At 37.9% G+C, this 23535-nt stretch overlaps 2 protein-coding genes and 1 long non-coding RNA gene across 3 annotated transcripts; all 3 read left to right on the top strand.

Moving 5' to 3' along the window:
• The first annotated feature begins 2554 nt into the window (after positions 1–2554).
• Positions 2555–6350, top strand: LOC108439842 (ADP-ribosylation factor 4-like). Its single transcript, XM_017718514.2, has 6 exons — positions 2555–2749; positions 3507–3587; positions 3894–4003; positions 4528–4599; positions 4726–4851; positions 4946–6350. Exons 1-6 carry the CDS (start codon positions 2683–2685, stop codon positions 5030–5032), a joined length of 543 nt encoding a protein of 180 aa, XP_017574003.1. The 5' UTR covers positions 2555–2682; the 3' UTR covers positions 5033–6350.
• Positions 6351–9077: 2727 nt separating this feature from the next.
• On the top strand, positions 9078–14300 carry LOC108439765 (ADP-ribosylation factor 4). Its single transcript, XM_017718387.2, has 6 exons — positions 9078–9269; positions 10728–10808; positions 11709–11818; positions 12503–12574; positions 12718–12843; positions 12932–14300. The coding sequence occupies exons 1-6, from the start codon at positions 9203–9205 to the stop codon at positions 13016–13018; spliced, it is 543 nt and encodes a 180-aa protein (XP_017573876.1). The 5' UTR covers positions 9078–9202; the 3' UTR covers positions 13019–14300.
• A 4231-nt stretch (positions 14301–18531) lies between these two features.
• On the top strand, positions 18532–22462 carry LOC108439924. The gene is made up of 2 exons (XR_001858794.2): positions 18532–18681; positions 19439–22462. It is a non-coding gene; the product is annotated as an uncharacterized LOC108439924 (long non-coding RNA).
• The last annotated feature ends 1073 nt before the right edge of the window (positions 22463–23535 follow it).

The raw sequence follows: 23535 nt of genomic DNA, 5'->3' as shown, positions 1-23535 counted from the left end.
CAGAAGAGCATAAAACATTTTAACACTGCTGTTATATTTTAAGAGCTTTTAAACTCGAGTTATAGGAGTTTGAAACCGCGCCTCATCTACGGCCATGACGTCAGTGACCGCGAACAGCCAATGAGCTGCTCCGCTCACCAATCAATCATCACTCTCTAGCAGTAATGCCCGCCTCCTGCTGCCCAAACCCGTTTGCTGTAGAAAAATTAAATATATAGGTGAGATTTCTTTGAGATTTGGTGAAATACATTATTCTACTTTCTAAAATTAAGGAAACATTCTGGGCAAGTCATTAAAAACTATTTTAACTTTTCGTTTTTAGCCGTTGAGTGCTATTTACTCTCATTCAAGCTAGGATTTTATTTTAGGAGTAAGTCTTGTTTATCCTTTGAAACTAAAAAAAAACATTATATCTGCTACTTTTTTTTTTTTACCAGCAATTGATTAGAAACACGTCATTTACATTGCTTACGCACATTAGACACTGTTTATCCTCATGCTTTAAGATTCATTACTAATTGTTTTATTTGGCCTGTATTTGAATTCACAACTCAAACACTACTAAAAGTGGTGCGTGCTACCCTCTACTGGACGTTGGTAGTATCACACGATTGGAGTACTTGGGAACAGTCTAAAAAACATTTAAATGATGTAAATAGGATATAGACTATGTTAAATACTACAACATAATAGTAGAGTAAAATAACTTTGACACAATACTGTAAAACTTAATAGTAAAATTTAATACTATTATTACTTATTACTAGAGTACAGGTTTTCTCTCTCTATATATATATATCACCAGTTGGAAAAAGCAGAAACAAGAAGAATCAGTGGTTGCTGCTGGAGCTGGCTTATCATTTTGTGTTTTTTTTTAATTATCATTTTGTGACAAATGGAGAATCATACTAATTATCTAGTACAAGAAAAAGCAAGGGAGGGGCATCACACACACACACACACACACACACACACACACACACACACACACACACATCTTCTAAGCTGCTTCTCCCTCAGGGTTGTGAGGAGGGGTGGGGGGCTGGAGCCTATCCCAGCTGTCATTGGGTGGTAAGCAGGATACATGCTAGACAGGTTGCCAGTCCTTCGCAGGGCAGACAGACAGACAGACATACATACATATTTACACCTAGGGTCAATTTAGCATGTCCTTGGACTGTGGGAGGAACCCGGACACCCTGGAGGAAACCCATGCAGACACGGGGAGGACATGCAAACTCCACATAGAAAGGACCTTGTCACCCGGCCAGGGAATCAAACTCAGGCCCTTCTTGCTGTGAGGCTACCCACCACGCCACCATGCTGCCCGGGAGGGACATCAAAGAAGGGAAAACATGACGGCCACTGTAGGTTCTACTACACACTTAGTAAGGGAGGAGTGTTCAGTTGGTTGAAATCTGCAACCTGACCGCTAGATGGTGCTAAATATTACACACTGCACCTTTAATGGTGTAAATGGGCCCTAAGTAGACCTTAGGCCCAATCCTATTTCACCCCTTGCCCCTGTCACTTAGCCCTATGTCTGGGTAGGCTGTCCAGATTTTTGTTGAGATAGAGCGGCAGGGCAAAGTGTTAAGGCTACATGGCGCTCCAAACGGAGAGTTTTCAGATGCACACTCCAAACAGTGTTATGAGAAGAAAAGAAAAACCGACAAAATGGCTGCATGATCTACCAAACCCTTTAAAAATTTAGATAACCATCCTTTTATCTTTTCAATTCATTATGGTCCTTTTCTTCACAACAGCCACAAAAATAATAATAGCTAGTAATATGCTTATGTATCGGTAGTTAGCTAGCTAAACTTCCCGTTCCACTCTGTGCAGCAGTTACATTCTAGTGCTTCAGGCTTCATAGCACCAAAGAATTACAGGTGGGCAATTATAAGTAATTGTCTCACCCCCCTCTTTGAAGGCATATGATGCCCTAAATTTAACTAGCCGACAGTGCATCACTAGGATCCTGTAAATGAAGCAATGTTATTTTTTTTAGGGTCGTCCCATTTCATATGGAAGGATTTCAATCACCACCCCTTATAACTCAGTTCCAAGGGGCAAGGTGACCCTCGAAAACAAGGGGTAAGGGAAAAACTGAGAAATGGGATTGGGCCCAACTGTTTAAAAGCTTCTGCAGCACTGCTGTGTCTGATCCACTTATATCAGCCCAACACACGCTACCACGTCAGTAGCACTGTAGTGCTGAGAATGACCCACCACAAAATTAGTACCTGCTCTGTGGTGGTCTTGTAGGGGTCCTGACCATTGAAGAAAGGGGTAAAAGTGGGCTAAAAATGTAAGATACGCAGAGAAACATATGGACTACAGTCTGTAACTGTAGAACCACAGAGTGCACCTACGTGGTAGGTGGAGCTGATCAAACGGGCAGAGAGTGTCGAAATGACGACGTACTTAATGAACTGGCCGGTCGGTGCAGAATCACAGAAACAGCCATTCAAGCCACTATTCCTCCCCAGTGTCGCAATCTGAGCCGGAAATGACGGAATGTCTTCCACGGTGGCTCTGGTACGTGGCAGCACGCACGCGCAGAGTTACCGGCTTTACAGCTGAGGAGAAGCTCCCTTACTGCTGGAAGGAGAGACAGCCAGAGGAGCCGGTTTACAGACCAGTTTGAACCACGACTTGATAAAGACTTTCCGAATCAAAATGGGCTTGACCATTTCGTCACTTTTTGGGAGGCTTTTCGGAAAGAAGCAAATGAGAATACTTATGGGTAAGTGTGAAAAAGTGAATGAATCCAGTCGAGTTAGCCAGCTAGCATTGCCTCGATATCCATTCAGTTTACTATGAAGCGGTTCAGTAGCTAGAGAGCCCACATTAATCCGGCTGAATAACCACATTTGGGATGTATGTATATATAGTTGGATTACTTTGAAAAATAACATGACCTGTTAATGTAACGTACTGAGAATGAGTGTCATTTTACCTCGCCTTAGTTCGCAGGTTAGCTAGCTAAGGAGGCTGGCTAAAATGCTGCCCTTAGCTCGTTAGGTAATGCTAGCCACCCATCCCAAACATGCTTCCTCTCTGTGAACAGCAGCAGTAAGTTACGCTCCTGGCTTCATTTTGCGGATTTGTTACATGAATCTTTACTTTATATCTGATTCGTGGTCGTTTTTTTCCATCTTGTTCTGATCGCTTTTCGAAGAACACGCTGGTCTCATTGCCCATAAACAACCAACGAATGTTGTGATTCTGTCCTTTTAAGAAAAACGCAAGAAGAAAGGATTTTAAATACATTTTTGCGAACCAACATATCGCAAAACCCTTCCTTGCTTTAGGGTAATCAGGCTGCCTGTTCAAATGTTTTTTCTAAGTGGCTGGAGGTTAATGAATGTGTTGTTTAAACATACCGAAAAGTGTGTTCCCAGAAACATAGTTACCTACTAAGATCAGATGCAGTCACATGCGAGTAATAAAAAAGTGAGTGTAAAAAAAAAAATTACAAAACAGCTGTTTTTTTTCCCCAGTGGGTTTGGATGCAGCAGGTAAAACCACAATACTGTACAAGTTGAAGCTTGGAGAAATTGTGACAACAATTCCTACCATAGGTAAGACTTGTCCTGGAGCTTATTGATGTTACTTTCCAAAATAGTGTGACTTTTGCCTTTTTTGTCACTGCGAAAGAGTTCAGTATTTATAGAAATGGAGCTCATATATAACTAATCTTTCATTATTGATGCCAGACTACTATGAATAGTTCTCTGTGGTAAAGTATATGCAGTTGTGAGGTTCTTGCAACTTAGGCCAAACTCTCTTGTAGCTAATTGATAGTTTCCGTCATTCTTACATAACATCATTCTAGTCCAGAGGAGTTCTGTGACCGTGTCTTGATGACTTTACTTTTTGTTGGGAAGGTTTTAATGTGGAGACTGTTGAATATAAGAACATCTGCTTCACTGTCTGGGATGTTGGTGGCCAGGATAAGATTCGTCCACTTTGGAGACATTACTTCCAGAACACTCAGGTATAGAATTGGTTTCTGCATTGTGTGATATTTTAAATTTAAAATATCTACTCTCACTTACATAAAACAAATTTAATTTATAGTTCTGATTCTTTTTTCACTTCAAAGCTTTTCTAAAAATATTTTATGTAACTCAGTTAAAACAAAAGAAAAAATTTAGAGCCAAAAAGTAGTTAAGCCGTTTTAAGCAATTACCTACTATTGTTTCATGTAGCAGTCTTCAGGTGCCCAACTCCTGCCTTCAGTTGATTTGACGGACTGTTGCAGAGAAGCAGATAGCCAGATTATCTCTGGCTTTCTGATTTTTGGTCAGCTTGTGTGTCACAAACCTCTGTAAACACCTCAGGCTTTAGAATTCATGTTTTTGATAAACCTAGATATTTTTGTAATGTTTGGTGTTACCAAGGACTACAGACTGTATATTAATCAAAATATTGCAGAGTTAGACCAGATGTTTACCAGTTTTGCATGACAAGAAGATCATCCTTTCCTCATCTGACTTATCTTCTTTCATGTCTTTTCAGGGTCTGATTTTTGTGGTGGACAGCAACGACAGAGAGAGAGTAGCTGAGTCGGCTGAGGAGCTCTCCAAAATGGTAAGAGTTTAATTGTTTTTATTTCATCTCTATGAGCAACCTCAAAATGAGTGGGCCCCCTCTTGGTACCCTCTTCCCCTGATATGTGGTGGTTAATGTGTTGCCTCACTTCCTGTGTCTGTGCAGTTGCAAGAAGATGAGCTGAGGGAAGCTGTGCTGCTGGTGTTCGCAAACAAACAGGACCTGCCTAATGCCATGGCTGTCAGTGAACTTACAGACAAACTGGGCCTGCAGAGTCTACGTAGCAGAACGGTACACACACACAGAGTAGATGACTCAGTCATACTCTTACTCAGATACAGACATTGAGGCTTGACTCACTGTTCCTTTGTCTTGTCTTTTGCAGTGGTATGTTCAAGCTACCTGTGCTACACAAGGCACTGGGCTCTATGAAGGACTAGACTGGTTATCCAATGAGCTGTCCAAACGCTAGTGCCTGTGGCCTGAAGGAAGAAAGCGGTGTCTGAATTTGAGAAAGAAAGATAACATTAATCTATAGACTCTGTTCTAAAGAGTGTGTGCATGTAAGACTGAGTGAGTGAGTGAGCAAGTGTGTGAATGAGTGATGTGAAGGGTGATGAGGAGCCAACAATTAATATGTCTTATCTTTACTTTTCTATTCTTTATTCTGGATCTATTCCACTTATTTCTTCAGAACCTCATTTTTTTATATGGATTGTGCTTTAAATTGCATGTTCACTTGATAACTGTGACAGCATTATGAAAACAGTGGGGCTAACTGAAAAAAAATCAGAATATAGGACACTCTCTTAGTTTTTGTGAAGTGTAACTGATCTCTGTTGATTAAATTAAACCACTCTGCACCTATGCTCCCCCTCAGATTCCAGAGTTTGGTGCTTCCTGTGCTACCATACTGCACATGCTTTCTGTACAACTTTGTCCCCAACAGACATTCAAGTCATTGAAGTACATTAAAACAGCCCACCCTTTCAATTGAACATATCTGCATATGTATGTGTACTGTTATTCTCTCTGCAAAGTTACAGGCTTGTGTAAATGTTTGAGGCTGACACATAGGACGTGACTTGAAGATTCTTAATGTCCAAAAAGTCTCTTTCACACTAAAAGTGTTGGAACAAAAATTAGTCTCTGTTTCAGATAGTTCACTATGATGCCTTCTCAGTCAGTCTTAACCTTGCAAATCTGAAGGCCTTGGTATTAGCTATGTAGTTGTATTGTTTTTCAAACTTTTACTGTCATAAAAAGTGCCCTCGAGATTTGAAGGAAGCTACTTCATAGAAATTAACCCTCTCATGAAAGTCAAGGTCATATTCAGAGGCACAATCATGCAAGGTTGCACACTGGGGATATTTTTAACTGAGAACAGGCACATTGTGTTTGACCACAAGCGAGATGGGAGCACCTTCTCTATGTATTTAATGCAGCATGCTCCTGCCTTCGACACTGTTGCCTGTATAGGTGTTTGGCTGTGAATCTAGCACAGTGCAATAAGGTTCCTCTCACCTGTGGTTTACTCTTTTTCTTAAATGATGTACATTGAGCAAATGTAAAGGTGATACATTCACAGCGACAAGCAGTACAGAAGGACAGAATATGGTAATGCAATAATATAACAGTATGTGTAGTGTGATATTGTCTTGTTTTCTCATAGTATTTGGTTTTAAAGCTAGCTTAATACTGGAAAATGCCCTGTTTTTGAGTTTTGTATGTGCTGTATGAAGATTCACTTGCCCTGCTTTTCTTAAATAAATATTTCCTGAGGCTACTGATTTTTTTTTTTCCAGTGTTTACAATTTCTGTTGGAGAACAAGGTGCTAACAGTCTCTCTATCTCGCTGTCTCGCTCGTGCTCTCTTGCTGTCTCTGTACACTTCTTTTAGATTAGATTAAAGATCGTCCTTCAAGGGTCCGTTAGTAAAGACAGTGGTTCTATATAGAGCTATGAACACTCAAAGAATCATTTGCATGGAGAAAGTTCTTGAAATTGACAGAAAATGTGTTGTACAGTGGGTTGCAAAAGTATTCATACCCCTTGAACTTTTCCATATTTTGTCACATTACAACCACAAACAAATATATTTCACTGGAATTTAATGTGAAAGACCAACACAAAGTGGTATACAATTGTGAAGTGGAAAGAAAATTATACATGAATCAAAACATTTTTTACAAATAAAAAACTAATAAGTGCGACGTGCAAAAGTATTCAGCCCCCCTGAGTCAATACTTTGTGGAGCCACCTTTTGCTGCAATTACAGCTGCAAGTCTTTTAGGGTATGTCTCCACCAGCTTTGCACATCTAGTGACTGAAATTCTTGCCCTTTCCTCCTTGCAAAACAGCTCAAGCTCAGTCAGATTCGATGGAGAGCGTTTGTGAACAGCAGTTTTGAGATCTTGCCACAAATTCTCAATTGGGTTTAGGTCTGGACTCTGACTGGGCCATTCTAACACATGAATATTCTTTTTTTTAAACCACTCCATTGTAGCTCTGGCTTTATGTTTAGGGTCGTTGTCCTGCTGGAAGGTGAACCTCCGCCCCAGTCTCAAATCTTTTGCTGACTCCAACAGGTTTTCTTCCAAGATTGCCCTGTATTTGGCTCCATCCATCTTCCCATCAACTTTGACCAACTTCCCGGTCCCTGCTGAAGAGAAGCACCCCCAGAGCATGATGCTGCCACCACCATATTTGACAGTGGGGATGGTGTTTTCAGAGTGATGTGCAGTGTTATTTCTCCGCCACGCATAGCGTTTTGCATTGTGGCCAAAAAGTTCTATTTTGGTCTCGTCTGACCAAAGCACCTTCTTCCACATGTTTGCTGTGTCCTCAACATGGCTTCTGGCAAACTGCAAACGGGACTTCTTATGGTTTTCTTTTAACAATGGCTTTCTCCTTGCCACTCTTCCATAAAGATCACATTTGTGTAGTGCACGACTAATTGTTGTCCTGTGGACAGTTTCCCCCACCTGAGCTGTGGCTCTCTGCATTTCATCCAGAGTCACCATGGGCCTCTTGGCTGCCTCTCTGATCAGTGATCTCCTTGTTCGGCCTGTAAGTTTAGGTGGACGGCCTTGTCTTGGCAGGTTTACTGTGGTGCCATACTCTTTCCATTTCCGGATGATGGATTGAACAGTGCTCCGTGAGATGTTCAAAGCTTGGGAAATCTTTTTATAACCTAAGCCTGCTTTAAACTTCTCCAAAACCATATTCCTAACCTGTCTGGTGTGTTCTTTGGACTTCATGATGCTGTTTGCTCCCCAATATTCTCTTAACCAACATCTGAGGCCGTCACGGAGCAGCTGTATTTGTACTGAGATTAGATTACACACAGGTGGACCCTTTTGAGTCATTAGCAGTCATCAGGCAACTTCTGAATGCAATTGGTTGCACTCAGGGAAAAGGGGGCTGAATACTTTTGCACGTCGCACTTATTAGTTTTTTATTTGTAAAAAATGTTTTGATTCATGTATAATTTTCTTTCCACTTCACAATTGTATACCACTTTGTGTTGGTCTTTCACATTAAATTCCAGTGAAATATATTTATGTTTGTGGTTGTAATGTGACAAAATATGGAAAAGTTCAAGGGGTATGAATACTTTTGCAACCCACTGTATGTGGTTCTATGTAGAATATTTTTGAAAATGGTTCTATATAGCACCAAAAAGGGTTCTTCTGTACATGTTCATCAGTCAGAAGCCAGAGGCAACTTTTCACCATGCAAAGAACCATTTAAGCATATATAAAATGTGTGTATGTGTATGTATGTATGTGTGTGTATATATATATATATATATATATATATATATATATATATATATATATATATATATATATATATATTGGGTTCTACAGTTAAGATTGAAATTGGAAGCACGGTGTCTACTTAGAACTAGTTGTTCCAATACCACTTAAACCTATAAATATGGGCTTTGGGAACTCTTAATTAATGCCTTAGATAGCTGAGTAAGTTTCAGTACTGTTCATATATTCTACCAAGCAGTGCTGCTGTCGAACCTGTTGGCTCAGGCTATGTGGCTGAGAGACAGTGGCGAACGCGAACGATTGATTTCTTGAACAGATTCATCAGCTCGCCTGAATCGAACTTGTCCGTGTTATCAGGCGGTGACGGTCATTGGTTAAAGCCTGAAGGCTTAATAAGCAAGGAAATAGCACAATTCGATTACATAATCTTTCACAGTATAACATCACAAAATTACAGTCTAAGATAAAATTATATTACATAATAAAAACAACCTCTTTGATTCTGCATACATGTTCTGTCTGTTGACTGTAGATGTCTTTGTCCTTCGGATGTTGGTTTCTGTTTTGTGCGTGGCTAGAGCGACGTCCTGAGCAGGTAGAGACAGCAGAGCGTTCATCACTGGGTAAACGAACCTCTGAAGCGGACACGTTCAAAGAATCGATTCAGTAAACGAGTCGAACTGCACCATCGCAAGACTCTCCCAGGAAATTACGTCATATCTTCCACGGAGGCCATGACGTGGCGGTACGCAGGCGCAACCAGCTCCAGCTGCCTAACACAAGAGCATCACACCGCGCACTGAAACTTCCCACTAGAGAGACAGTAACTTAACCTTAGATTTGGCTTCTGATCCGTCATCATGGGGCTTACCATTTCCTCGCTCTTCGGGAGACTCTTTGGGAAGAAACAGATGAGAATACTTATGGGTAAGTGTGGCGGTTAGCACGGTAGCTAACGGTAGACTGTGACCCAGGCTTGGCTGACTAGCCTTAGCCTAGCGTGGATAGCTAGTACAAGCTAACTTTCGCAATTTTCGAATAAGAGTGCCTGTAATTCCCTAGATTAGATAAATTAACTGGGATACATTTCTTTCAGATATCTAAACTCCAGGGTTCTAATTTTAGTCAGATAGTGAACTACCTAGCTAGCTATCTATCTAGTTAACTAGTTAACTAACTAACCTGCCTGTTTTATAAACCGAATTGTGTTAACCTTTGACCACATCTCCAAAGCCTTTATCTTCAGATAAACCCATGTGGTCACTTAGATATTAAAAATGTAGGTGAAATTACAGTCTAGATATTAAAACGTATCCGCTCGCTAATGAAAAGCGGATACGTTTAATGGATTTTTCGGTTGTAACCATATGGATGTTTCCTCTGAAAGACGTCAAAATGTAGCTAGTGCTGAATTATTCTGTCTTTCTGACTTTCTTTTTTTCTGGCACCACCTATTTAACTGCTTCAGTCTCCGTTCTTGCGCCCGTTTTCTTTGAAAAATCCGTGAAATATGAATGAGCGCGTACTGAGTACAGTTTGCCGAAATTACGGAATCGGCTGATGTTATGTCTCATGGAGCCACTGTTGGTGAGCCATCTACGGCCAATCTAAGTTGGAGCTGAAGTTAGCTAACGCTGTAACTAACTGCTAGGGATGTGTAGACCGATATTGAAATATTGATCCTAATGTTTTCTCTTAACACTCAGTTTCTTGAAGAGCACGGTTTTAATAATTAATAGCAAGATGGTAGACACAGTCTTGGATTTGACAGACCCTTTTTTACGCAACGATTTTTCAAACTTATCAGTATTGATACTAGTGTCATATTACCAGCTTTCATATTGGATTGTGTCAAAACTCCTGCCTTCAGTTGCTTGAGTAGTTAGAACTGCAAAGCAAACATAATAGATTGGATAGGAGGTTTTGGTAGAGGTAGCATTTCCTAAAATCATACTTAGAAGCATTGTAATTTCAATAAAATAATAAGTAAAAGTAGCAGAAACTACCAGCTTAGGAATTTCATTGTTTGCCACTATTCTAAAGTGAGAGCTGTAAGGTTCTTTAGGCATTAAAACCGAGTAGAATGAACCTAAATGTAAAAAGAATTAGAAACTTACTGTGAATGACTAAAATGGCACAGAAGGAATAGGAAATAAATAAAGTGGGAATAAACAAATAGAGTGGGAATAAAAGTATTATCATTTGGAAGGACCTAGCGTCACATCCACCAAGGGTTACTTAAGTACATGTAGCTGAATAAATGTAACTAGTTACTGCCCCACTCTGTCATAGTAATGCAGTCAGGAAAATCATCTAGGTGTGTATGCTGTTTGTTAACCCTTTTTTTTTTTTGTTTGCTTGCTTGCTTGCTTGTTTTTCTTTAAGTGGGTCTGGATGCTGCTGGCAAAACGACAATATTGTACAAACTAAAGCTTGGAGAAATCGTGACTACCATTCCAACCATTGGTAAGTTTAACATTTTATCACTCTCTAAAGAAAACTATATCTCTGTTTCTATCCATTTTTTCTGCATCATTTCAACATACCAGCTGTCCTTCACATTGTGTGAACATGTTTTGATGAATGGACCAATAGAAATGCTCTAAAATCACTTGGAATAAAATGTCTCAACATTAACTTATATTGAAAGTTTTAGCCATCTCCTATAAAGTTACTATTTTGGTAATACTTGTTTTTCTTTGGACGACGATGATTTACTACCACATTAACTTGACAAGTCTCCAGCCAGTATGATTTCCATTGGTCATGAAATTTGAAATCATCATACTGACACACATGAACATATGAACATATGATAATGTTATCTGACTTATATGTATGTATATTTATGTGTGTGTGTGTATGTATGTATGTATAATATATATATATATATATATATATATATATATATATATATATATATATATATATATATATATATATATATATATATGGAAATTTGAGCCAACTAGTTTTTAGTTATCACTCGGCTTTGTTCACATCTCCGGTAAGGTTAAACTACCTCTAGATGTCGCTACGAAACTCATCATACCTAAAATTCACCCTATCAACACAATTACTTTCCCTTTTCTCTGCCATCTGTACAAATCCCAACACCACAGGGCTTTCATTTCACTTCAGGTTTCACTTCAGTTATTTATAATAAATCTGCTTGTCAGGTCTGCCATTTTTGTTTTACTGAATTTAAGCAATCCCATGTAGGAAGAAGCGTTATCTACTGCTTCACTATTCTTTCTGCTACAGTCGAGTTCTTTTTCCTTCGAGAAGGTGTCAGAATATGCAGACCGCATGTTCCCAGTCATTATAAAAATTTTATGTAACGTTCCTATGTTTTTCATTGGGCAGGATTTAACGTCGAAACTGTTGAATATAAGAATATCTGCTTCACTGTTTGGGATGTCGGTGGCCAGGATAAGATTCGTCCACTTTGGAGACATTACTTCCAGAACACTCAGGTGTGATATTACATGCAGTGTTGCTTTCAGTTCATTAGTTCTGTTTTAAAACAGAGCAAAATGTTATTACAGCATCATGTCGGGTTTATATGCTGTGTCCAGTTTTCAATACTATTTTCTCCCTCCCAAAATCATTTGGGTTTTATGTGCTAAACACACACATAAATACTTGCGTAATCTTGTTTAGCAAGTAATATTGTATGGACATATAGTTGTGGAAGATTTCAGTGCAGTTGCTGAAAATTGTATCTATTAGGTATTAAAATTGAGCAAAAAAAGTCTAAACCTTGAGACAAATGGTTAAAGATTAAAATGAATGTATTATTACTGTTGCACTGAGTGAACAAATGACTGACTTGTTTAAGAGTTTCAAAATAATGCAGTTTTATTTTTAGCTTTATTATTTTTAGATTAGTATTCTGCTTATCAAGAATGATGCTGTTGGCCAGTTGTTGGTCCATTGATCCTATAATTTTCACCCACTGTAAATGATGGCATTTGTGTTCAAATAATATAGTTACAAAGTGACAATGTTAGGCTAAATGAGGACTGCTAGCCTATTTGGTTCTTAAGCCTGGTTTTGCATCCTTGAGGAAGGACTGAGACGTTATGGAAGTGTTTAGTTTCTTATTAATTAGACTATTTACTACAGCATCTGACTTATCTTCTTTCATGTCTTTTCAGGGTCTGATCTTTGTGGTGGACAGCAATGACAGAGAGAGAGTATCTGAGTCTGCTGAGGAGCTCTCCAAAATGGTAAGTCAGTCTTACACAATTGAGAAAATCGACATGCTTGAACTGTGAAAGCAGTGCTATGCCTTTGCTCAGATGCACTGATTTGTTGAGCTGATGAACAAGCTTGTGTGGCCTCATTGTTGTTATTTCCTGTGTCCGTGCAGTTGCAGGAAGATGAACTGAGGGATGCTGTGCTGCTGGTGTTCGCAAACAAACAGGACCTGCCTAATGCCATGGCAGTCAGTGAACTTACAGACAAATTGGGCCTGCAGAGTCTACGTAGCAGAACGGTACACACACCTACTGACTTGACCATACACTTACTCACATTCAGATTTTGAGGTTTGGCTCACTGTTCCTTTGTCTTGTCTTTTGCAGTGGTATGTTCAAGCTACCTGTGCTACACAAGGCACTGGGCTCTATGAAGGACTAGACTGGTTATCCAATGAGCTGTCCAAACGCTAGTGCCTTTTAAAAGGAAGAGGCAGGGAGAATGTGTAAACGAGTGATAGGTCTATGGACTCTGTTTCGAAAAACCAGTGTGTATGATGGGACTGAAAGTTGGGAAGGAGCCAGTTTTCACAAATTCAGCACCCATTATGTTTTAGCTTCCTCTTCTACTCTGTATTCTTTTCTCACTTCATTTTTATTTCAATAATGCATTTCCTTATTGCTGAGATGAGGGGGTATTATGTAGGGCCATATTTCTGGTGGCTCTTCCAGTCTTTCAAAATATCTACAGCAAAAAGAGGAACCTGGCCATACCCAATCAGGGTTTGGTTTTTGGATTTGCACAGAGCAAGCTGATTACATTTGTTGATACATAGCTTGAAGTAGCATGACATTCATTTATGTTCACCACAACAGAGCAAATATATAAACATGATTCATCTTCCAGTTTGTCACTGTGAACCAACACAGGTCAATCATTAATAACTAACCCTGTAATTTAAGATCAAGTCCAGTATCCTTGGTAGTACTTCAGGTCCACCACCCCTCTTGTTTTTAAACCATTAGTCCTAAACCAATAGTCCTGTTCTCTTATGGGAATAGCAGTGTAGTTAAAAGTTGGAAAAACAGCTCATTGAAAAATGGGTAGCAGGAAACAATTTAAGCATGTCTACTGTAGGTCTACAATTTTGAATGAAATAGGTTTATATGGTCCATTGTAGCCAGTGAGTCTCTGTAGACCCAGTAGACTGCTGTTAGAGGTTTTAAGCTCAATTTTTTTACACACACTAGACTCAACATTCCTGAATCAGCACGCACTTGCTGATTTACTCAAGACAGAAACTTATTTAAGTGTGAACGCCTTAGCTTCTTCCAGCCAAAGTGTAAGGCTGATTGTTAAAAGATCTGTTTTTGGCATACAGATTTGACCCAAGTTTCAGAAATAAAGAGGATAAGATGTGTTTGGGCCATGATGGGTAATGAGGGAAATCTCAAACTGACCGGGTTACTTTATTTTTGTTTTAAATTTGGTAGCAGTTTTTGTGTCAGTCATGCTTATGTCAGAAATGTCTGTTGCTGGTATTATATGCTAATCCCTAGAGTGCTGCTGGAGTTTGCCATTGACATTTGAGACTTTTTGTGACTACAACCCTCCTTTGATTGCAGTTACAGTGTACTGAACTTGCCTTTCAAGGGATGTTAAACAGATTCTCATTCAGTTGGACCCAATTATCAAGGTGATGTTTGTGTACTTTATGTATAATACTGTTTTAGAATAAAAACCATGTAAAACTGAGTCACTGAGTTCATGCTGAAAATAAGAATTTCAACAATACAAACACATGCTCCCAATGTTCCGTTCTACCGCATCCCAAAATGTTTTATTGGATTCAGATTCAGTGACAGGGAGGCCTACTGAAGAATGAGGTATGCATTGTAACATTCATGAAACCAGTTAAAGACTGCTTTTGGTTTGTGACACAGTGCATTATAGTAGATGTAGCTGTTTGTAAATTGTGGCCATGAAGGGATGCACGTGGTCAGCAACAATACTCAAATGGACTGTGCCATTCAAGCAATGATTGAGTGGTATTAATGGGCCCAAATGTGTGAAGAACACTTTCTGTTGATACAAGGCAGTTTTGAGTATGTGGATTCATGCTGTCGATGCCAAATTCTGATCCTACCATATGTGTACCTGAGCAGAAGTTTTAGTTTTGGTGAGCCTGTAACCACTACAGCCTGCTTCTACTGCTGTAGCCGATCCACCCCAAGGTTTGACATGTTGTGCATTCAGAGATACTTTTCTTCTCATCACATTTGTACATAATGGTTATCTGAGTAACCATAGCCTTTATGTCAGCTTGAACCAGTCTGTCATTCTCCTTTGACTTCTCTCTTCAAAGTGTTTCCATCCACAGATCAGCTGCTTACTGTTTCTTTTTTTTTTTTTATTGCACCGTCATGAGTAAACTCAAGAAATGGTTGTGCATGAAAATCCTAGGAGGAGGAAAAGCAGTTATAGAAATACTTAGACCAGCTCATCTATCATCAACAATTAAACCGCAATCAAAATAAATGAGAGTGCATTTTTTTCCCCCTGTTGGTTGGTTTGAACATCACCTGAAGCTGCTGGCCTATCTGCATGACTACATTATATTTGTGGAGTACACTGTGTGTGTGTGTTTGTGTGTGTGTGTGTGTCTCAAAGGCAAAAGCTTACATATTTTTTAAATAAAAAAATTTAAAATTAAATATCCACTCATTTTTAGTTTAATTTATAGCTGTTATTAAAAAAAAACATTCAGTTCATGTCATTTTTGTTTTTATGTATTTTTAACTCATAGGTCTGGTTTCCTTACCATGGTTAAACTGTGGACTGTGATTTGAGCCTTGCACTAACCTGCAATACCAGTGTGAATCACCATTAGAAATTCCTTTTAGTCTGAGATAGGGCTTTATCTCAGTTTGGGAAACTGGATCTTTGCATATTATTGAGATATTAATCTTAAAACATATTTTACCATCTGTGTGTGTGTGCACACCTGTGCCAGTTATGGGAGCACTTTGAAGTAGGTGAATTTAGGTTTAGTGCCTGGACCAAACATTGAAGATACACTTGTTAGTAAGCTAAATGAAACTTAAGGAGAAGTGGAAAACGAAACTTAGGCAGTTGGCCTTGGCGTTGTGCCATTTACCTCCCCCTGTGATGTAAGCTGTGGGCGGGAGGATGGAGAGGTTAAATAGAGAGTGGTGAGAGGGGATCGGTCTCTTCTATCCTACAGACTTGTCTGCTGAAGTAGCCAGAGAGAGTTGGCGGAGTACGGTTCAGCCTGCAGGTTCCTGACACCTGTACGGTGAGTATCCCTGTTATTTGACCTCTTTTTGTTTTGGTTATGTGTAATGTGTACAGGACTTTCTCAATGCTAAACCACAATAATGATAACTCATCATTATCATTGTCAGGCCACCTGAACTCTGGTCAACCTGGGTACTTCTTAAGGATTTCTGGGGCATGTAGCCCACTGCTTGCTTTTTTATCTTGTAAGTGACCTTAACCCATATCTATTTGACACGTTACTCAACTAAACTCAGGTCAACTGTTTCTTAGTAGTATCACAGTGATGTGAAATGAACACACAATTTATATATTGATATAAAATAAATCCAATTAATTTAAATCAGAAACCCTCTGTGTAATGATATGTAGTCTAACAAGGCTGTGATGATGTGTAGCTTAAATTAATGTCTCATCTGTACAGATTTGTGGAGATGAGGAGGAGAACCCAACTGCCAAGGGATTCGGGCACTCGGGTCCTCTGCCAGTTCTAGTGAGAGCTGCGTTGTGGCCTCCTGTCATGGAGATGGGATGGACACCACGTGAAGTCACTGATCATGGTCCAGGGGCCTGCAGTGGACAGCGCCAGGTCTACTCTGACCTGCCAACGAAGCACACGACTCTAGAAGCAACCAACCAATAAACAAAAGCCGACAAGTTATCCCCTTTACCTTTTCCCTTTTGGTCGGCTTCTGGTTGTCTGTTGCTTGGTTGGCGGGTTATGGGGATGGCCTGCTGTAAAACAAACAACAACCCTTTTTTTTTTCCTTTTTTTGTTTTGTTGTTCAAGGCTGAGCGCATTTTTCCAATATAAATCTAAAGTGAAATAAAAATTGCAAAAGCATGTCAACCATATTTCCTTTGTATTGTGTGTTATTTTTAATTAATCCTGGCTTGTTTAGAGTCAGAGACAATGCATATTTTTAACATAACTGTTAATCATGTCATTTCACGATCATGTCATTTCACGATGACAAACACTTATGTCCATACAAAAATCTGTCTGGGATTAGACATGGTTAGAGCTACAAAAATTGTTATAAATAATAATTGTTTTGGAAGTGTTAACTGAAGTGTTATCATCTCATTTTCCTAGCAAATGCTGCCAGAGTTGAAACAGTTAAACAGAGAAAGAAAATATGGAGATGGAAGGAGGAAGTGTTCTGTGCATTTCAAGCACAAAGTAGTAGTTTGATGACCGCAGTGGGTAAAGTTGCAGTATTCCAACTGAGAAATCTCAGTCATTCCAGATTTATCATGTTGAATACAATTTTTAATGACCACAAAACATTTGTTTTAAGAAGATAAACCAACAGAAAAGGGAGAATAAATGAAAGAAAAAAATGCCAGACAGAGATGAAATGGCTTGTGACCAACATCCTGTTTCTTTACTCGGAAACCACAACAGAACAAAGAAATGAAAGTTAAAAACAAGGTAATTGAGAAAAGAGACTCTGATCTATGCTCTATGTCCTATCTTGTGCTAAAAAAGCAGTAGCTAGAGAACCAAACTGACTTGAGGGAATATAGGTGGTTTCCAGAGTTGAAGTCTAAAGGGAGGAGACACTGTGTCTGAGTTTCATCTTGAACTCTCATAAAAAAACCTGCTTTGGATGGTAGCCTGAATTATTTGGTGGAGCCCAAGACTAATGGAAATAATGGAAAGTATTGACCAGAACATTACAAACCATAAATGTGCTTTGAGAGAGTGTTCTACAATTGCTGACTCACAGCATAGCCACACTAGTAGGCTTAGAATTTCCACCTAATAAACGTATATGAATAGAGAGGTTTTGACCAAAAACACACATTTTTGACCCATGAAATATAATATTTAAAGCCACCTGTAACACCTAATAGCTTACAATTGTTGATCTTCATATTATTAAAAAAATTGGCTTTGGGCAAGGCGGATCTTCAGGTCTGTCTTGGACCTCCTGTGTCTCACTACGTCATGACCTCCTACCATGCTGCAGGGCTTAGAGGGCCTGCAGTGGACAATAGGAGGTGCACAGTTTTTTGTTTTTTTAGGAGCTTATTAGTTAGCATTACTGCTACTGCTGGGTGGAGTAGTTAATTCTAAAATGTTCAAAGAATGCCAAAATCTGTCTGAGAAACAGATATTATTCCCATGAATTCTGAAGTGTACAAAAGCATTTCAACAGCTCAGGTCTATATGGTGCAAACAGAGAAAGCACATGCAACTTCAGAAACACTGCAAAGCCAGCCACAATATAACAGCAGACGTGAACCACAACACAGTGGAAATGTTTCTGGAAGACTCTGAAAGGAGAGGGAATATCTATGATGGAAAATCACTGACAGAAGATAAGATCACAGAATTTGTAATGAAGAAAATAGCCACTCAGTATTGTCGTCCGGGTTTGTCTGGGGTTGACATACAGAGTAATAATTCTCACAATTAACATTGTACACAATTGTCATCTCTTTGTTTGAAATATCAGATAACATTTTTAACAGTTAATCAATTATCTATGCTGGAATAAATCATTAAATTAAAACAGACATTCTGCACATACTCATTGTTTCATTTTAAATTCTGTTTACCAGAGTGCTGAGCCAAAACAACTTTCCTTTTCCTTTTCCTTTGTGTGGTAACTCCCTCTTGACAGGCTGGAGCTGGTTTTGTTGCTGTGTTGACAGGGAACCACCCTCTGTTGCTTGGTTATTTGGAATGTAGGTGGTTTCCAGTGGTAAAGTTTAAAAGGAGGAGCCAATCTCTGTGTGTTTTTCTCTCTTTAGAACCTGCTCTTAGCCTCAATTCTCTGCTGGAGCACGAGACAAACGGAATCTGAGTCACAGACAAACCACCATAATGGTGAGTTTACATTTAATCTCAAATAGGTTTTATGTTCTGAAATTGCTGACTCATGCTAGCTTGTCTGTAGAAATAAGGCACCTTTGTTATTGTGCAGACATGTATGTGTTATTGCATAATGACTTGAACTATGAAATGTTCTTATGAAACATTTTTACAATGCTCTTGAACAAATCAACAATGTATAGATGAAATGGGTAAAAACTATGATATATAATATATTTTTGTCTGTGTTTGCATAAGTAGACCTATTTAACAAAATAAGTGTAGCTTTACTCACTGTAGCTAACAATGAAACATTAAAATGAAGAATTTTACTGCACACTTAAGCATTTTGGTTTGCATGTTTATGACAAAATGGATAGGATATAAAACCAAATCTTAAAATCTGTTCATGAGCATGTTTGCAGTTTTTTTTATTTATCCTGAAATAATAGCACTTTCTGTTAGATAAGTATAAGTGGTAGGACAAAAAATGTTAACACAAAAAAATCTGTTCTTTATGCTTTGATGTGTTTGCCCTTCAGAAATCCCTGTGCTCAGCAGTCTGTGAATCTTGTCAGATCAGGCTGACCATTACTTAATCTCATTAAATATTTATAGAAATGATTATAAAGGGCGACTGGGTTTCATTTCCTGCTAATTGTGTTTTAACATTTATTTTTGGCCCTGTTCCTTTTCAAGCTCTTTGCATGTGTCAATATTTTTCCATCAAAATCGATTTTTCAGCAAGTGCTGATCTAATATTTGTTTGTAGGCAATGACAGGGGAGGATGAGGATGGTGATGATGGTGATGATGACGATGACATATAAAAATGACGAAGAGGATGGATGAAGGTCTGTTGCCAAGGGCAGACCACGGGAACTGAACCAATAGGCAAACAATACACATTTGCTGTTTAGCAATGTGTTGATTGTTGATGGTTGAGAGGGAACTCATGGGTCCCGTGATCCTGACAGAACTCCACTGTCAGATTTGCATGCGGTGATAGGCCTGATTTGCCTAAGCCTGCTTAAGCATGTACTACAGAGAACTGGAAAGGCTAAAAGCCAGTGAGATGGGCTTGTATATTCTCCACAGATGAATGATCTCATTTGAAAACTGTGTTCTACTGGAAACCAAAAATATATTGTAAAACTATACAAATTTGTAATTACATTGCTAGGCCTGCATGTGAGGAGATCAACAAAACCAACGAACCTATACATTTGTAAAGACTTACACATGTTTATAATTTTATAATGTTTTTAAATCTCCTTTTGTAATTCCTTGAAATCTATTAATCAGGGAAAATAGACAAGTCTAATTTGTTACTAATGTAACAATAATGGAGCCATTCTGTTCAGAAGGCTACCAACTGGCCAACAAAGAGCCAATACTTCATCAGCTGTCTACATAAAGAATATATGTATTTATTAAGAATAATACGCACAGGAAATAATAAAGAATAAATAGAGTGCAGTAGACAGACTGTATTAAGAGCCGTATATGTACTACAGAGAACTGTGAAGGCTGAAAGTAGCCATAAAGATGGGCTTGTATATTCTCCACAGATAAATGATCTGACTCAGAATTTCTTCACTGCAAAACTCCCTGTAATCTACCTGAAAACTTAATTACACATCAGAGTATGTGTAAGAGTATATGAACAGCCAACCAATAATTTTATTATCTATGAAACATATCAGGGAAAATAGACAAGCCTAATAACAGGACCCTTATGCTCAGAAAGCTACAGATTGGTCAAGAAAGAGCCAGTACCTGTAGAGAGTGTTAAGGGAAAAAAATGTATAAATGTGCTGAATGGGAATGTGATTAAGCACCTTCATGTTGGATTTATATAAACATGTTTTAAGCACAGAGAAATTATTATAAGTACAGAAAAACCTTTGTCAAACTGACATATACTTCAGATGTAGCCAATGGAGAAAAATATTAAGCTTACTATGCCACATACTGTTGAATGTTCTTCTTGTTGTGTAATGGAATACAAAGAAGTGGAACAGCTGAAAGGAGCCAGTAAGATGGGCTTGTATATTCTCCTTAGATAAATAACATGAATCAGAATTTATGAAAAGAGGTGGACATACAAAATTCCACAAATAATCTGTAGCCTATCTGTAAAGCTAACTGTTAAGAGACTTTATATCATATAATTTCTTTAGACATGGCAGGAACTGACATTTTACAACTTAAAATTGTATAGTAACTGATTACATGTCTTTTCATGAGTTGACTTAACTTGAGGACTCCAGAGTTCACACAACTCAAACTTCTTAGTTGAGTCAAAAATTCCCAGCTACTGTTTGTAGGTTGTAAATTTGAGCCCCAGCAACGCAGTAGCCATCTGTAAGTACATATCCAAGACGAAAAGCATCTAGTAGGATTGTGACAGAAAGAGTCCTGGCTAGTGGGGGAGTTCAGTATAAAAAACAAGTTATTTTTATTTACCTGAGATGCAGAACTAAAAAAATGAAGAGAACTTTTGACTCAGTTTAGAAGTTTGAGTTGGTTGAGCTCTTATGACCTCAAGGTGAGTAAACTCAAGAAAAACCATGCACACTATATCATTTTGAGTTGAGCCGACCTCTCATTTTAAACAGTGTGGCTTACTCAGATTTCATACAATTATTATTTATATATATGCCATGTTACAGTTTTCCTATAATGCTATAAAACCTTGCGGATTCCCTTAATAATGAAAATCTATTTAGACAAAAATATCAGGGAAAATAGACAAGCCTAATTTGTGAAAAATGTAAAAATGGGCCCAAGCTGTACATTTGGCCAGTAAAGAGCCAAACCTGTTAGAGAGCACGATTACACAATTATTGTGTATTTTACATTCTCTAATATCAGTATGGAGCTATGATACTCAACTATATGTTATTTTCTCTTTATACTGAACATAATGTCTCAAACTTGATGCATTATTGTCATTGTTTACTGCTGATAACAGAGTGAGAAGCAAGTTTATGTTTACACACGAACATACTTCTAAAGGACATGTTTAAGGACTTTGGTAACATGTTATTCTATAATAATTTTGATTCCAGTTCCACAGTTAATACTGTAGACATTTTAAATGATGTTTTCATGAAAAAAAAACCAAACTATTGGGCATTCCGTTGACTTGGTTATGTGACCAAAGGGCCATCAGAGGTTTGCTGGTCTGGTTGTACACTTTAAAACACAGGTGGATGTTTGCACCAGATTTTTAAAAATCTACAATATGCAAAAGTCTGAACATCCCCAGTCAAATGACATGATTTGTTTATTTTCTAAATGAAAATAAAATTTGAAAATAGCACACCCTCTACATAGAATGAACCTTTTGGCATTTTTAAATTTGTCATTTTGAAAAATGTTTTTAAATTTTGGCAATTTTTCTTGCACAGTTTCTATTTATGTGCCAAGTTTGATAATTTGGGGAAAAAAACTAAACATAAAATACACATTGTGCCATAACTTTTGTATTTCATGTTTTGTCCCAGTTTGTTAATTCAGCATATAAATAGTAATTATGCATTAAAATGTGCAGAAGTATGTCATTTGACCAGGGGCACCCAAACGTTTGCATAGGACTGAACCTCTGTTTTACAGTGTATGCTCAGAGAGAAACTTCTTTCTAAACTGGCTGACATCTGATGGGGTCACAAGGAAATCCCCTTTTCTGTTTTGTTTTCTTTTTATGTTTCGACTGTGCTGTCTTTCTAATCTTTATCTTTCCTGTTTTAAACCACTATAAAATAATCTTTTTATAAACTTTTGTGCCTCTATCCTTGACTGTGCAGTTATTTGCTGTGCCATTTTCCATTTCCAGGGCTTTTACAAATTTTGACAAGAATTTATTTGTCAAAGTTTATAATTGTTTAGAAGTAAACTTCAAACAAACTACACATATCACATCTCTGTGAGTAAAAATAATGCAACTTTTTAACATCAAACAGTAAGTAATCTAGTTGATCTTTTGAGTTCATTGAGCTTCTAATGCTAATTAAAAGAATAATAATTTGTGTTTTAACTTAAAAAAAAAATTCCAGTATGATAAACCAGAAATTGTGCACTAAAAATTGTAATTTGAAAATGCCATTAAAGTGTGTTCTCTGAAGAGGATCTATTAACTTATTTTGACTTAGAAATAACAAAACATGTAATTTGACCAAGGTGTTCAAACTTCTGCAAACAACTGTTTGTAATATGTAAATGACTTCTGTTCTGATTGACTGCCCTGTATCATACCTCATTCAAAAAGCCATTGGAAATGAAACACTTCTTATAACTTCAGCTTAAATTCAGCTGTATGGACATACTACATCCAAATTTTCTATTTGACTTCAGATAGTATGGACCCTTTAAGACACTGTAAATACACATTAAAACCATTGGTTGTATGTCTGCAGAGCACATATAGATGACAATGCCAAACACATTATGGACCACTTTTTTCATGATATAATTTTTTAGAGATATTAATAATTATAATATAGCATATGTTTATTGGATGAATAAAAATATTTTTCAACAGAAGTCATCAGCTTTTATTTATATAAACTCACTATACCCTAAAAGTATTGCAACTAGATATACAGTGTTTTGAAATGACACCTTTCATATACTGTGACGCTATGTAATGCTGACTGTGAACAGTTAACATACAATTTCAAAACATTTCTGAAATTCATACTAAACGCTTTAGAAACAAAATAGGTTTATTCTTTATTATTCTCTATTATTCCCTTTAGCATGAACGTAGTCTTTCTCACTTTTTCCTCCCCATGAACACTCAGTTAAACCAGTTTAGCAACACAGATAATTGAGATTTACTACTACATGTTTTGTTTCTTAGCTT

The sequence above is a fragment of the Pygocentrus nattereri genome, chromosome 7, assembly GCF_015220715.1.
Source record: "Pygocentrus nattereri isolate fPygNat1 chromosome 7, fPygNat1.pri, whole genome shotgun sequence".
Taxonomy (NCBI): domain Eukaryota; kingdom Metazoa; phylum Chordata; class Actinopteri; order Characiformes; family Serrasalmidae; genus Pygocentrus; species Pygocentrus nattereri.
Note: the sequence above shows the minus strand (reverse complement) of the source record. Positions and strands in the feature narration are given on the sequence as shown.

Excerpts from the sequence above, each read along its gene's own strand:
- LOC108439842 (XM_017718514.2), top strand. The coding sequence starts at position 2,683 with ATGGGCTTGACCATTTCGTCACTTTTTGGGAGGCTTTTCGGAAAGAAG. Across the intron at positions 4,004-4,527 it reads ATTACTTCCAGAACACTCAG|GGTCTGATTTTTGTGGTGGA; the intron begins GTATAGAATTGG and ends ATGTCTTTTCAG. Across the intron at positions 4,600-4,725 it reads CTGAGGAGCTCTCCAAAATG|TTGCAAGAAGATGAGCTGAG; the intron begins GTAAGAGTTTAA and ends GTGTCTGTGCAG.
- LOC108439765 (XM_017718387.2), top strand. The coding sequence starts at position 9,203 with ATGGGGCTTACCATTTCCTCGCTCTTCGGGAGACTCTTTGGGAAGAAA. Across the intron at positions 9,270-10,727 it reads ACAGATGAGAATACTTATGG|TGGGTCTGGATGCTGCTGGC; the intron begins GTAAGTGTGGCG and ends TTTTTCTTTAAG. Across the intron at positions 11,819-12,502 it reads ATTACTTCCAGAACACTCAG|GGTCTGATCTTTGTGGTGGA; the intron begins GTGTGATATTAC and ends ATGTCTTTTCAG.